Source organism: Pocillopora verrucosa, chromosome 11, assembly GCF_036669915.1.
Source record: "Pocillopora verrucosa isolate sample1 chromosome 11, ASM3666991v2, whole genome shotgun sequence".
Classification (NCBI taxonomy): Eukaryota; Metazoa; Cnidaria; class Anthozoa; order Scleractinia; family Pocilloporidae; genus Pocillopora; species Pocillopora verrucosa.
Window position 1 is genome coordinate 2374676 of NC_089322.1, and position 14644 is coordinate 2389319.

Below are 14644 nucleotides of genomic sequence, written 5' to 3' on the forward strand. Positions count from 1 at the left end.
TAGACCTGCGTTAGTTGGTTTTACTTAAACTTTGGTTTCCAATCGGGGCGCACGGTTAAGTAGTTGAGTGCTAAGGAAAGGAAGCATGCCGTTCTTTTCTAGGCTCCTTGGTGAATTTGGCATTTGGCCTTTGGCGTCATGAAGACTCCGAAACGTCGGTCCATATCACTATTTTTTACGTGTTTATATTTAACTAAATCTTTATTGAAAAGGAAATGAGAAATATTTTCTACGTTAAAGGCTCCGAAATCTGTCCAATCCAAAGTCTCTGTGGATGTTTGGTCATGTTGTGGAGGCCTTTCGTCAGTTCGGCCAATATCGGAAAATTTCCGAGTAACACTTCGGCCTATCGGGTCAACACCATCTATTTACATTCGGATCCTTGAATTTGCGCACAGACGCTTGACGCTCCCCACGATGAACAGCATGATGAGCATTTTGCCATTGTTCGCTTTACCAAACAGTAAGTGAATTGTCGCTTGAATTCGCTTTGAATTCTTACGATACATATTTTATTCTGACAAATTATGGTAAAGGTTAAAATATAACAATGTATGAAAGGGTTGGCTTAACGATTGGGAATGTTGTTAAGACTAGAATTTAGAATTGTAATGGACCTAAAAAAGAAAATCCACTGTCCAAAAAAGCGATTGTAAACAAGATAATCAAAGGTCGATTTTCGCTGTCCCGCTGTTCAATGTTGGTTTCTTAACGGTGAGTGTGAACTGTGAATCTCTCCGACTTGTGCTGAATTAAAATTTTTGTGTTGTCTGGGAAAGAAGGATTCATTTTCGGCATGTTTTGTTCGTTGATTTCGCATCTATATGAAACCACATAATAATCGAAATCGACATCTACCGCAATTGAAAGTAATAAAGCAAAGAATCGGTTAGGGCTTCAGTATCATACACCAAAGGATAGGTAAAATATCAATGAACTCAGTGGTGAAAAATATAATATAGTTTTTATTTCGGGCGGAGTATCCTCTTCTTTACCGACCGCAAACTGCTTTATTTCGATTCCACTTTCTACAGAAAATCGACAAAAAAGGTCATTACGTTCTAGTGATGTTGTTGTTGTTGGTTATTATCGACGGCTTTTCCTTTTTTACGCATCCGTAAAAACATAAATTCGTAAAATTCGGCCATGTTAATAAGCACCTTTCAAATACAAATACATGTATGTCAAGTTTGGCTGACAAAGTCCATTGTCATCACCTTTGTGAGTTTACTTTGCCGAAAATGAATTATAATAGAAGAGGAAAAAGATTCTGATTGGACGCCATTATCAACTGTGCCACAAAGCTTCGTTTCCAGGGTCCTTTCTTTTCCTCCCTCGATAATGAGATTAAATAATGTCTGATTTAAATCATACTGGATCCCTGAATGATAATTCACGATAAAATAATTAGATAAATTTGGGGATCAATTTGTGAAATAACTCTATAATTTCAGTAGTTCTGGCCATCACCTGCAACACTTGCACACCAAACCCACCTACAGTGTTATGCACAAAGCCGGGTGATTTGAATGTCACCGATTGTGACGCGGATTATGACGTGTGTATCAAAAAATTAGCTGTAGCCAAAAGGGGACAAATGAAACAGACTAGGAGTATGTTTCGCTGTGGAATGAAGGTAAGCTTTGATCCTGTGCGATTAAAATTTGGCTTTTTCTGCTAAACTGGTGAAGTTAACTAACATTATTCAAGTCAAATTTCATTTCGTCATTTCGGCGTTATCAGGACGCCTTTAAGAATAGATGAAAAAGGAAGAAAAAGCGAAGCGAACTTCTCAGTAGATGGTGTGGAGGTACAGGGGGCATAGCTGGGGGGGAGGGGGGGAGTAGTCCTAAGATTGGGTATAAATAGGGGGTAGTCCTGTGGTGGGGCATGGATATGGTGTGGTTCGGGGGTGTCATGTGACCCTTCTCTAGTTTAGATAAGTTTGGCTCTCAGTCTATTCCATAAAAGCCTTCTGTAATTCAGGTTCGCGAAAACGTACTAATCCGAATAATCTTCATGGCTTAGACCTTACAGGGTTCGAGATACCCCATTTACCTGTCCTTCTCACCGCGTGATCTCAGATGAACTCGAGCTCAGTGATACACATGAAAGAGAAGAGGTGTAAGCTACTTTCATGTAAGACGCGCGAAACTACTCCGAGTGGTGGAGTGGAACATTTTCAAAACAGTCCAAGTTTAGTTTAGAATTTCGACACAGTTTAAAACTGTTCTAAAATAATTTCTTGTGCATCAATCTCGGCAAAGAGATGAATCACTTGTAAACAATCAAGGTTCTCGCACAAAATCTCATTGCAATTAACTAATTCAGAGGTGTGGATAAGTGTTTCGATATAAGAGGCTGGGGTGGGATGGGGAGTACAATAATAATTTTAATCTAACAGGTTGCAAAACAAACAAGTTTGTTTTATGATAAAACATTTTCACTTTTCCAGAAAGGATGGGTAGTGACACGAAAGCTTTGACAATTTCTTCCCCCCCCCCCTCCCCCAGCTTACTCCTTAAAAATGTTGAAGAAATAACTCTTTTCGACCATTGCTATAATTTATTTTCTTTTTCCTTATTTCAATCTTTATACAGGCAGAGTGCCAAGACCTCCAGGCAAAGTCTTGCAATGCCTCGTATCTGCAACCTGAAGAGACCTTTGAAAAATGCGAAGCTACGTGCTGTGAACAGGACATGTGCAATGGGCTTGTAGACAACACCTCGCCAAGTGTAAACGCCTCACCAGGTGTTCCTGTAAAACCTACTGCCACAGTTGTATCATTCGCTACCATCTTTACAAGCGCACTCTTTGTGCTTTTTTTTGTTTACTGACTTTGAGTAGTAATCATTGTAAGAGTGCTGAAAACAACGTTTACCAGGTGCTAGAATCTTTTTGTTTTTGTTTGTGTTTTACTATTTAAAGAAGAATAATTAGTTTCGGCTAGCCGATCAAATTTCTCATCTTATGCAACTACTTTACATACAGTATAAGTGAATTAAGTGGCCACCCGCTGTATTCCCGCTTGTATCAGAGTTAGACAAGTCCATTAAATTGGATAGAACTGTTTTTATTGTTGAACACTAAATAGAATAGAGTAAGTGATCCGTAGCCTTTCAAACGGGACCTTTGAGTCACAGATTTCTCAATGAAATCTAAACGGAACCATGTGCGGTTCGTCATCATTGAATATCCTCTTCAAGTACACACTGAAGACGCATACAGAGAATTACTTGGAGGAGAATCGTTTGTGTTCCTCGACAAAGCCGAATATAAGTTTTATGTACTATTAGAACTCATAACCTTGGAAACGCCAGTTTAATTAAAGTATTTTAGTTTAAACTCTCTGGGAAACGGAACCACTTCTTTAAGACTTGACCTTCCCGAGAAAAATTATAAATAATGCCGGAAGGCTTGAGTGATTACCCCTCTACACCCCAACATCATTTTTTACATTCGTCATAGTGTTCAATATATACAAGAAAAATTTGTTCAACAATCAAAGCTTCTCCAGTTGCTGAGTATCCCCTTTATTCTTGCGACCGCTGGCTTATTGTAGCGTGCTTTGTGAGAGTATGGAGGATGCTTATGACACTGTTGCTCGCTTTGGAAATAAAGTTTGTTTTGAAAATTGAAAGTAATATTTTAGGGAATTGAACGGATTATTTATCATGAAATAAATAGATAAGCCTTAGCTGTGCTCTGTTCTGTTGTAAAGCACTTAAGAAGCAGCTGGAGCACTCAAGAAGTGGGGAGAAACACTCGACTGAGTCATGTGTTTCCCCCTACACTTCTTTCGTGCTCTAACCGCTTCCTGCGTGCTTTACAACAGAACAGAGCACATTCAAGGCTTCTCTATTTGTTAATTAAAGGACAGCTTGGGAGACAGTTTTTCCATGATTGTATAAAACGTATACAACAGGACAACTTCGAATAAAGACTGTATTCCAGAATAACAATATACAAGACAGCTTTCACGCATTCCTTTTCATTTTCCTTTTTAGAGTTTTCATCAAGAGTTCAAAGTTCAATTCGTGGGGGGTAAGAAACTTACAAAAATCCACGTGACACTCTCGGTCCAGTTTTCAACAATGATCTTGATCCTGAAATTAAAAAGTGCAAATTAGCTAGGCTAATTTCTTTCATAAATTATTAAGACCTTGAACAAACCTTTTAACTAAATGAAATTTACGGGCAAGACTCATAAACATTTGTTTAAGCAGCTCTACAGCTTTAAATCTCTTTTATAAGTTTCTTATCAAACTCATCTCCCGTCAAGTGAGTTTATGTCGAATCATTTGTGTGAAATTCTGCATTGTTTTAACTCAAAGTTGGTCAATTTAAATACTTTGCAAAACTTTTCAATTGTTTTCTTTTTATTTTAGGGTTTCAGAACCATGTTTTCGTTAACGTTTCACGATGATTACAGCGAAGGCTGCATTAAATGATAAAGTTTTGACATTCATTCGGGTATTTAAAAGTGTATTCAAGTGCATTTAACTTTTAGGTTCATTTTAAGATTAACTTTCTGTGGTATTAGAACTTTGTTTAGAAATGTGAAGCTAATCCAATGATTACTTTGGTGTTTAGTAGACGAATTTTCCGAGTTTGTGCATACACTGAAATCAACTAGTTTTTGCTCTGTATTACCTTAATTTCTTCTGCATTGTGTTGCATGCAAACTGGATTTCTCTCAGAAAATCATATTGCAGAGGTTTAGATTTTTTTAAAGGACGTGTAGAAGTTTGAATTTTTAAAGTAATGGCAAATATTTATGTGATAAATGTCGCGCGCTAAGTGACTTTGAAAATTATTTTAAAATTTGTTTTAAAAATATTATGGAAAAAAGCGTTTGTTTGCGAGCTGTTGCTGAGGCGACCGACGATTTCCGAGAAGCGCAAGCTTTAGTTGCCAGGCCGTCTTCGCATCCACTTCTAGACAACACCAGCCCTTACCTTCACATTGAAACTCTTGGTGCCATGTCGAAGAAAATATTAATGATCCTTTTTGGGATATTTTCTTTAGTTTATCCAAATATAAAATTAACACTGTCTAATTAAGTATCTCTTAGATATTAAAGATATTAAAAAGAATTCCGAGAAAAATAAAGACAGTCGGATTCTGAGAAATGCGCTCATAGTACAATGAAGAAAGATGTTGCATGTCACGCCAGTAAAAATTAAAAGACAAAGAAAATTAACATACTACCCACGCGTCGGCTTCATTCAAACAGGGACTTTCCCGAGTATATGAGTCTTTGTTAACCAATGTTAACCAATGATAAGCTTCAAATTTTGTTTACACAATGGAAAAAACATTTTTGATTTGTAAAATTTATTTTTGTAGTAAAATTTACTCTCAAGGTTTAGTAGTGTCCATAAGCGTAACTTGTCACGCCAAGTTTATGTATGTAACGCTTGTCATCGAAGCAATATAGCGACACTTAGTTCTGTTCGTAACTACCAAGTTCATGATCAACTTAAGATTAAGATTGTGCTGCTTACGAATGTTGGTTTTGAACTTTATTTTGACAATTTTTTTCCATCAGTAATGAGTTTCACATCAACTCTTTTTCTAATATCGTCCGTAGTTTTACCAAAGACACTATTATTCATAAGTTTGAAGAAATCTTTCTCAAAGGAATTTTTGGTGGTTGATCGTTTCTGCGTGTTGAAATCGATGTATTGTTTTAATCAAGGGGACTGTTTAAATTGTAATGCTCTGTGGACTTTCTTCAAAAAACGAAAACCATATATAATTGAAGGATTCTGTAATTAAGCACGTAATTTATTTTTGTTGATAATGTCGGAACTAGCTTTTAAACTTGACCGATGCTCATATTGTATTTCTGTCTTATTCTTCACAATAACTGGAAAGCATATTTTGAGAAACGTGGATTTTTTTCTATGGCTAATGGGTAATCATCATGCAATTCTTTTGGGTATTCAAGGTCGACCTCCAATGATATTTACCTGTCTGTCTTCTCCTTTCATGTTCTTATTTGTGTATTTATTAGCTATTTGACTAATCTCTTGCATGATAAAATGGCTGTCATAACCTGGTAGTTTATGGAAAAGAACAGATATCTTCATATCTTCAAATTCTAATCGGAAATAAGTCAAATTACAACCTTGATGTGCTGATCCCCTGTATTTTCCAGTGATGTGACAGTGGTCTCTAATTCTAATATCTTTCTGTGTGTACTGTTTTGCGACAAATGTGGTATTCTTTTGCCTGTCTGAAATGGATTTCATCCTCTTCAGAAATTTTTGATGGTTTTTTTAAATGCTCCTCGGCTGTCTTTAAGCAATCTTTAACTTCTTCAATCATCTTTTCCATGAATTTATAAACTTCATTTTCTCCTCTGTATATCTGTACAGGTTTGCTAAATTTGTCATCATAACAACAAACAACTTAAAAACCATATCCACAATCTATGTGTTTCTGATATACTTCTGTGTACGATTGATTCTGTTCTGGAGTGCATGTTTGAATGTTGCTAATCTCGAGTAGGCGGAATAACGCTACTTAATTCAAAATGAGGTCTACTGAAGCGACCACTCCGTAAAAATAGGAAGATGACGTTTGGACTACATTTGCAACGCCGTTGTCACCACTTTCAAATTTTTGTGACAACTTGTGCGACTCCTCACTTTTTTGCTGGCCACTAAAGCATAAGCCTTTTAAAATTGCTTTTTCGTGGGTGCTTTGATCGTCTGCAACGTAAACGTCATGAATATAACTTTCTGTGAAAACTTATATCCCTTAGACCCGACGTCGTTTTTCCGCAGCCCTCCAGATGCTTTTGAATTTTTCGGTAGTAAACTTCGGAGGAAAACTCAAACTTTTCGTCGAAACTAAGCGACTTTCTTCATAGGAGATTCTATCGCCATTTTGGATGCTTATTTGTAAATTGGTCAACAGACCACGTGAACAGAACACGTGACCTCAGTGTGAGGAAAGTCCATGACAATATAGGTTTTGGTAAAAATTGAAATCTGTATTAGACCCGTCTTTTTTTTCCGCAGCCTTCCAGGTACTTTTGAATTTTTCGGTTGTAAACTTCGGAAGGGAACTTAAATTTTTCGTTGACAATAAGTTTTAATAACTGGAGATATCATCGCCATCATCAGCGGTTTTTAAATGGAACAGGCCATGAATCCCCTCCCTTGTCACAAGAGCATGGATACTCCCACTCGACTGAAGCTGAGAGCTAAGAAGCACATCATTGAAAAACATATCCATCAAACAAACGTTGTTAACACTTCCTTATATTCTCCAGGCGTTTCTGTACGGATGGTCTATGAAACTTTCACAGCCAAGCATCGGGCAGGTATTCTGAGAAGAGAACTTGCCTATCAGAACAGATTGATTTACCATTGCCCCTTTGACCATGTAATATGCACTTTTCCAAAACTTGTACATTCACGGAGAATCGTTGAGCATCGTGAAACCTGTTATGTGAAAGTCGTTTGTGCCACCTCAGAATGCTCTAGTTGTGGTCGTCGTATGCCCACCGAGATAATAACAATGTTTCCGGATGAAGGCCCCAACTAGAGATCTCTCATTGAGAACGAGGCTTATGGAGCTTTGAAGGCGTACTCCTCACGCTGTTTGATGTGGTGTGATCATTAACTTTACTGATAGCTTATCAAAAATATATATTTCTATCTCTTCTATGTTCCCAATAAAGCTTTCCTAGCTGTTGCAATTGAACATTGATATTTTGATTACTTTTATTTGTTTATATTTTATCTTGTTTGCATGTATTGCATGCCATTAAAAGTAAGGTTATGATCGTGTAATTTTTACCCCACCTGGTTGAGTTGTGAAATAAAGTCTTATCATTGTGGTGAAGCGTTTTACACGATACTAGCAATGTTGGAAAGTAGACATTCTTGAAATAAAGAACCAAATCATGTTCTGCAAATCCACCAGTCTTGTTACGCGAGCCCATCCTATGAAGGAGGGGTTGGGGAGAAAAGTACTTTTGAAAATGGATCACTGAGAACAATCATACTTAAACTTTCGGGAACAAAAAGTAGGATAAATTTCTAACTGAAGACTAAAAGTCTAAAACTCAAAGATTTATTTCAGGTGACTGTAATAAATAAAAGCCATAGTTGTTGTTTTGGGAATGATCTTCTACATTTCATTATTTTTAAAATTGTGTATAATATATAATTATTATCATGTCTACACTCGTGTGAGTGGTTTGATGGCTCGTAAGAGATCACTTAGAGTGTTTTCTCTGTAGGAAATGGTTGAATGCTATATTTTTGGTGTAGTTTGATTGTTTGTGTGGGATTTTTTTGTAGCAACCTGCTGCACAAGACTTGAGCGGGAAGATGTTGCATAGAGAAATAAAATATTATGGTAAGGTTTAGCTTTGCCAGTGTATGGGGCCATTGGAGTAGGAAAGAGTAATGGAGTCTTGTTTCATTTTCAAGAATCAGGTAATGCTTGGCGTTTTAATTTTTCTTTTATGTCTAAAAAGTATATCTGATTGGATTGCCAAAAACATGCCCGATATGTTGCAAGATTGACAGTCAGGTTCATGCGTTGATAGAGATTATTTAGTGGGTGAATACCCTGTGTCTGGAGGGTGGTTGAAAGTCCAAAGTAGTAGGCTTAGGAAGGGCTGCAAAATTTTGATGGCTGGTGTTCGGAGCATACCCCGCCATCAAGCAAGGCTTGCCGGTAAAAATGCAGAGGGCTTAACGTCAAGCTTAGCGCCTCGCATGCAGCCAGCCACTAACCTATCCAAGGGTGGGTTGCAAATGGCTCTGTAAGGAGAGCTCTAGGGGTGGGTATGTTATTGGACCCCTTATCCAACTGGCAGTTTTCTATGAGGCTGGAAGGGGCTTGTCTTATTCATCTTATTTGACTGCCTGCAATACAGGATTGGTGGTTATGCTTGTACTCTTTTCACACCACAGACACTGGGCTAACACTTCATGACTGGAGGGTGGTTGAGTGTCATAAGCATACCTTTGGGGAGAAGGCTCTATCGACATTGCAAGAACCTGATGTCTAGGTTTTCGCTTGATGTCTTGATTTTCGTTTTCGCTTTCTCGTTTTCACTACGCTTTCAATGAAAAGTCTTTTATTGATGCATTACTAAAGGCGGATAATTCTATTACTGTAAACAGAATAATTGCTATTGGTCAGTTGGTTGAAGCAAATTGATAAAAATAGCCTTTTAAGATTGGTCTGATGAAGGTAGAAATCCTCTTAACAAAGCGTAAAGCACACCAAAATCAAAATTTCAAAGTACTGGTAACTAAACCCGTCGCTGAAAGCGACCGGAACCTGGGACTAGCTCTGTCCTGCTAATTAAGGCGCCATTTTTGTAACTATGCAATGTACATTTCAACAAGATGCAGAAGCGCACAAGTATGAGCCACCCTGGCAAACCAAAGGATTTAGGGCTAGTGGACATTTTACAGAAGAATTACGTCTGTTTGGTGGATTAACTTCATTAAGTGCCCTATGGAACAGGAAATCTTTAACCCAGGAGATGAGATTCAAATGGCATGCCTCTGGTTCTCTTTCGCTCAATAGTACTTCAAGATGACCTGGATAAAGTTAAACAACACTGGTACACACATTTAATAAGGGGCTGTAGCCACGACACTATCAGTGGAAGACCGGATGAACTATTCTTTCTCCCAGAGCTTCATGGAAAGTAGATGGCCTACTTCACCCAATCCTGGATGATGAGATCTAATCCATGAGAGAGAACCTGACCCACGAAGAGGAGAAAAGTATCTACTAAGAGTACTTTGAATATGTAATTGAAAACACTGAATTGCAGCTGCCCCACAATTGGAGAGTGACTCTTTCTGTTTAAAAGAACTCCTTGAAATTGCTAACGTATGATGTATGACGAACAAGAACGAGCTGTGCGATATCGGTGGAGGTAGGTTCGCACATTAAGTGTTCCCTTTGTTATAAGCCCATCACACTAATGATCATATAGCCATGACTGATTTATGCTTTTTATTTTCCATTTCACTACTTTGCAAGTAAAACTAAATAAGGTCCGCATCAAACTCGACTTTAAAATCTTTTAAAATAATTATCCATCACAAGTGGTTACCAGTACATCTCACAAAGCAGTTATCTTTTGACAGCAAGTGTTATTTTCCTCGAAGTGCTCATAGGAACAAGAATGTGATCAGTAGATTTCAACTGGACAATATCTAGATTCAAGTAAATGAACAACTTGGAAATTTGCTTTCTTTCTCATCATACTAAAGCAATGATATCTACTAATGACATTGGAACCAAAACGATACCAACACACACAGGGGTTTGCTACTTAAATTCCATTACTTATGGCAAAAAATCTGCTATCTCTTCCCCTACACTAGCAGTCAATTTTTACAGCCCTCCCTTTCTTTAGCAAATAGAGAAGCCATGACTGTGCTCTATTTCTGTTGTAAAGCATGTTGGAAGCTGCTAGAGCATGAAGGAAGTGATAGAGTTCTCAAGCCACTTCTTAAGTGCTTTACAACAGAACAGAGCACTGTCAAGGCTTCTCTGTTTGTTTTATAATAAAGAATCTAGTAAATAAAGCATTACTCTCAATTTTCAAAAGAAACTTAAGGCAATAAATTATGACTGATCTTAATGGGGGCATAGTTTTTTTACATTTTGATACTAATTTGTCTTCCCTCTAATTTTGCCCACTCCTGTCTGTTTTACATACCTTTTAGAGTCAGTTTTTGTTTTGTTTTAGAGGAGATCACATTAAGCCATCCTAGATAAAATGCAGCTGGTCAAAATGCTTTCCTAGTCTTAATACAGTAAAGATATTGTGGCACTTTTTATAAACAAGGATGTCCTCTGAGATTTTCTTAAGCTCATGGCTCAGCCTTTTGTGACTTTGATATGAGAGTAACTCTTAAATGTGGTGCACATTTTGATTGAGTATTTAAAGTAATCACAAAAAACAATCACAATGACTAAATAATAACTCTAAATCAAGACACAAACAAAGTCTACTTTTCAAAGAGCAGGAAGACTTGACCCTAACATCACAATGTACATTGTCCATAATATTCTATTTATACAAGAATAATTTGTTCAGCGATCAAGAGCTTCTTAAGTTGGTGATCATTTACTTTATTCTCATAACCTTCCTGTTTGATTCAGGGTTAATAATGTAGGGAGAAATCAGATGCTGGTCAGCTCTCAGTGGTTGAAGGGTTAAGTCATGATTGGGTTAAGTATAGCATCTGACTGGGTGAGAGATTGATGTGAGTTTGTTGAACCACTCATACAGCAAAGTGAAGGGATACCAATGCAGTGGATGCTAAATTGAAAATTTCCTTATCTTGTAGGACACCTTCAGTTACGATTCAAAAGCGTGGTCTTCCAGATCTTCAGTTCCTTCCAAAAATGGAGTCACAGGATTGGATCACTTGGAGACTGTGTTACCAACCTACTGGAGCACATCCTTTGCAGTTCCCCTTATTCCAGAATCGGATATGGCAGAGGAGGATCAGGATATGAAAATGCATGAGGAAAAAGAGCTTTGTAGAGGGTAGACAATGGAGACAAAAATATCAAGGTATTTGGATACATTTTCCTTTATTTAAGACACTGAACTGCTCTGCTCCAGGAAAAAGCTGCATGCAACATGGAGTAATGATCATGCTCTAATTTCAGGTGGAATTTTAACCCTTTAACTCCCAGGATCCAATTGTCAATTCTCCCCTCTAGCTGCTACACATTTTTTTGTAAGCTAGTTGTAAGGATTTGATGGTAGATCAAGATAACAACTTCTACCTGATAAGTTTGGGTATTCTCATTAACTTTTTATTGGATAATGACTGGATATTATAGGGAGAAGTTACTTGTTAATCACTTGTGGGAGTTATAGGGTTAAATATGGGTTTTTGCTTTTGCTGTTAAATGAAGGGAAAGTAAAAGTGGGTCAGTGAATTCAAACAGGTTTCTCTTTGTATTGTAGTTACATGAAGGAAAATCTGCCATTCTTGGGAGATTTATCACTTTTCCTTTAACCCTTTAACTCCCAGAAGTGATGAACATGTAACTTCTCCCTATAATATCCATAAATTGTCAGACAATTAGGTAATGAGAATACTCAAACTTATCTGGTAGAAGTTGTTATCTTGATCTAGCATCAAATCCTCACAACTAACTTAAAAAGAAATGTGTGGCAGCTAGAGTGAATAATTGATGATTAGATCTTGAGAGTTAATGGGTTAACATTTCATCCACAGACTGTATGGTAGTTGACAATTTTTAATTGAATCAAGTTTTAAAGTGAGGGCCAGACACAAACACTTAAATTACAGGAAATAAATAGCAGACCATGATAATATTAGTGACCAGTTAATATTTTATTGCCAAGAGGGGGGGCTGAGATGATTTTTGGGGGGATCACATGGTTTTCAGGTGAACGGTGAGGGGATCTGTCATTCACAAACAGACTATAGAGGCATTGTAGAAAATTGAGTGTTTTTTCTTTTGTATTTTTCCAGTTCACCCCCATTCCCTTCTTTAGATCCTCACCACACAAGCCACATTTACCTGATAGGGGTTAATCATTGAAATTCAAGTAGTAGAATGTAGGAAAAAATGCATGTACAATGTTGCCTGATATTCCATTTGAATAAGCTTAGTTGTCCTGCAGCTGTAGCCTGAAATTCCACTTGAATAAGCTTAGTTGTCCTTAGTTGAGATGACTTGATACACATTATTGTGAGTACAATTTAAGACCAAATTTTGTCAAGGATGGAAACACACCTCCAAGGGCTTCTTTATTTCAACAGTTACAAACATTACTTAAGACATCATTTTCATAAAAAGTTCTCAATCTAATCCAGTGCAGCAGCTCCTGAGATGATCTCAATCAATTCCCTTGTAATCACAGCTTTGTGAGTTTGATTGTATGTCAGAGTCAACTTGTCAATCATTTCACCTTTAAGTTCAGATCTTGCACAAAGATCTCATTAGTAATTCTCCTTACTGTCTACCATACAGTTCTTGTGATGTTAGTTTTGAGAATTTGGTATTGGATCAACTACTAATCCTCTAACTGATATTTCTTTATTTTTGTCACTTATCTGCTTGATATTGTATTGATATCGCAAGGAGAAATTCTGTCTTGGTCACTTATGGGAGTGAAAGGGTTAAGAGAGATGGAAAGAGTAAACTTTAATGAGGGTAAAGTTCTTTTGTACATCATTTTGGGGTTGAAATACTCATTCTCTGACCAAATCACATGAACAAGGGTTGATAATGTAGGGAGAAATTAGATGCTAGTCAGCTCTTAGTGGTTTAAGGGTTAAATCATGATTGGGTTAAGTATCGCATCTGACCAGGTGAGAGATTAGTGCAAGTTTGCTGGACCACTCATAGAACAAAGTGAAGTAATACCAATGTAATGGATACTAAGTTGAAAATTTCCTTATCTTGCAGGAAACCTTCAGTTACCTTCAGGTCTTCAGTCTCTCAAAAATGGAGTCACCAGATTGGATCAGTTGGAGACCCTGTTTTCAACCTACTGAAGCACTTCCTTCACCAAGATATGCCATGGCATGAAGGTTGATGGGGTAACCAGGTTCTTGCAATGGGTGTCAATGGCAATGAACAAGATGACTGCAGTTCCCATGATTCCAGAATCAGATCTGGTGAAGGAGGATCAAGATATGAAAACACGTGTGGAAACAGAGCTTTGTGGAGTGCAGACAACAGAGACAAAAATATCAAGGAATTTGGATACATCTTCATTCAATAAAGACACTGAACCACTCTACTCAAGGAAAACGCTGCATGCGACATAAAGCAATGATTATGCTTTAATTTCAGTATTGGGGATTTTAAAATGTGAGTTTTTGCTTTAGCTATTAAATGAAAGGAAAATAAAAGTGTGTTAATGAATCAAAATCATGTTTCTCTTTGTAATGTAGTCACTCAAAGGAAATCTGTTTTTCTCGGGAGATTTGTCACTTTTACTGTCAAAAGTGTCCATTAAGTTACTCCTTCTTTTACACTTTGTCAACAGATTGTCTGGTAGATGACAATTTTGAATAACATCAAGTGTTTAACCATTTAACTCCCATGAGTGACCAAGACAGAATTTCTCCATACAATATCAAGCAGACAAGTGATGAGTGAAGAAAAATATCAATTAGGGGATTATAACTTGATCTAATACCATATTCTCCAAACTAACATAACAAGAACTGTATGGCAGACAGTAAAGAGAATCACTAAAGAGATCTTGGGTGTTAAAGGGTTAAGTTAGGGCCAGACATGAACACTTAAATTACAGGAAATAAATAGCAGACCTTGAGAATAAGCAACCAGTTATCATTTTATCATCAAGGGAGGGGGGTTGGTGGTTATTTTGGGGAATCACATGGTTTTCAGGTGAACGGTAAGGGGTTTTGTCAGTCACAAACAGACTATAAAAAGGCACTGTAGAAAATAGAGTTTTTTTTTCCATTCACCCCTATTCCCCTCTTAACCTTTTAACTCCCATGAGTGACCGAGACAGAATCCCTCCTTACAATGTCAATACAATATCAACCAGACAAGTGATGAGAATGAAGAAAAATATCAATTTGGGGATAATTAGTTGATCCAATACTCAATTGTCTCT

General features: G+C 37.3%; 1 protein-coding gene and 1 long non-coding RNA gene across 2 annotated transcripts; both read left to right on the top strand.

Moving 5' to 3' along the window:
- Positions 1 to 396: 396 nt before the first annotated feature.
- On the top strand, positions 397 to 4624 carry LOC131769637 (uncharacterized). The gene is made up of 3 exons (XM_066174105.1): positions 397 to 463; positions 1455 to 1636; positions 2601 to 4624. Exons 1-3 carry the CDS (start codon positions 418 to 420, stop codon positions 2835 to 2837), a joined length of 465 nt encoding a protein of 154 aa, XP_066030202.1. The 5' UTR covers positions 397 to 417; the 3' UTR covers positions 2838 to 4624.
- Positions 4625 to 9262: 4638 nt separating this feature from the next.
- Positions 9263 to 13589, top strand: LOC136284254 (uncharacterized). The gene is made up of 3 exons (XR_010719098.1): positions 9263 to 9925; positions 11352 to 11581; positions 13459 to 13589. It is a non-coding gene; the product is annotated as an uncharacterized lncRNA (long non-coding RNA).
- Positions 13590 to 14644: the final 1055 nt, after the last annotated feature.

Bases quoted from the DNA above. Each gene is read 5' to 3' on its own strand.
- LOC131769637 (XM_066174105.1), top strand. From the start codon at position 418: ATGAACAGCATGATGAGCATTTTGCCATTGTTCGCTTTACCAAACA. The intron at 464-1,454 runs GTAAGTGAATTG...CTATAATTTCAG, and splicing joins ATTGTTCGCTTTACCAAACA to TAGTTCTGGCCATCACCTGC. The intron at 1,637-2,600 runs GTAAGCTTTGAT...ATCTTTATACAG, and splicing joins TGTTTCGCTGTGGAATGAAG to GCAGAGTGCCAAGACCTCCA.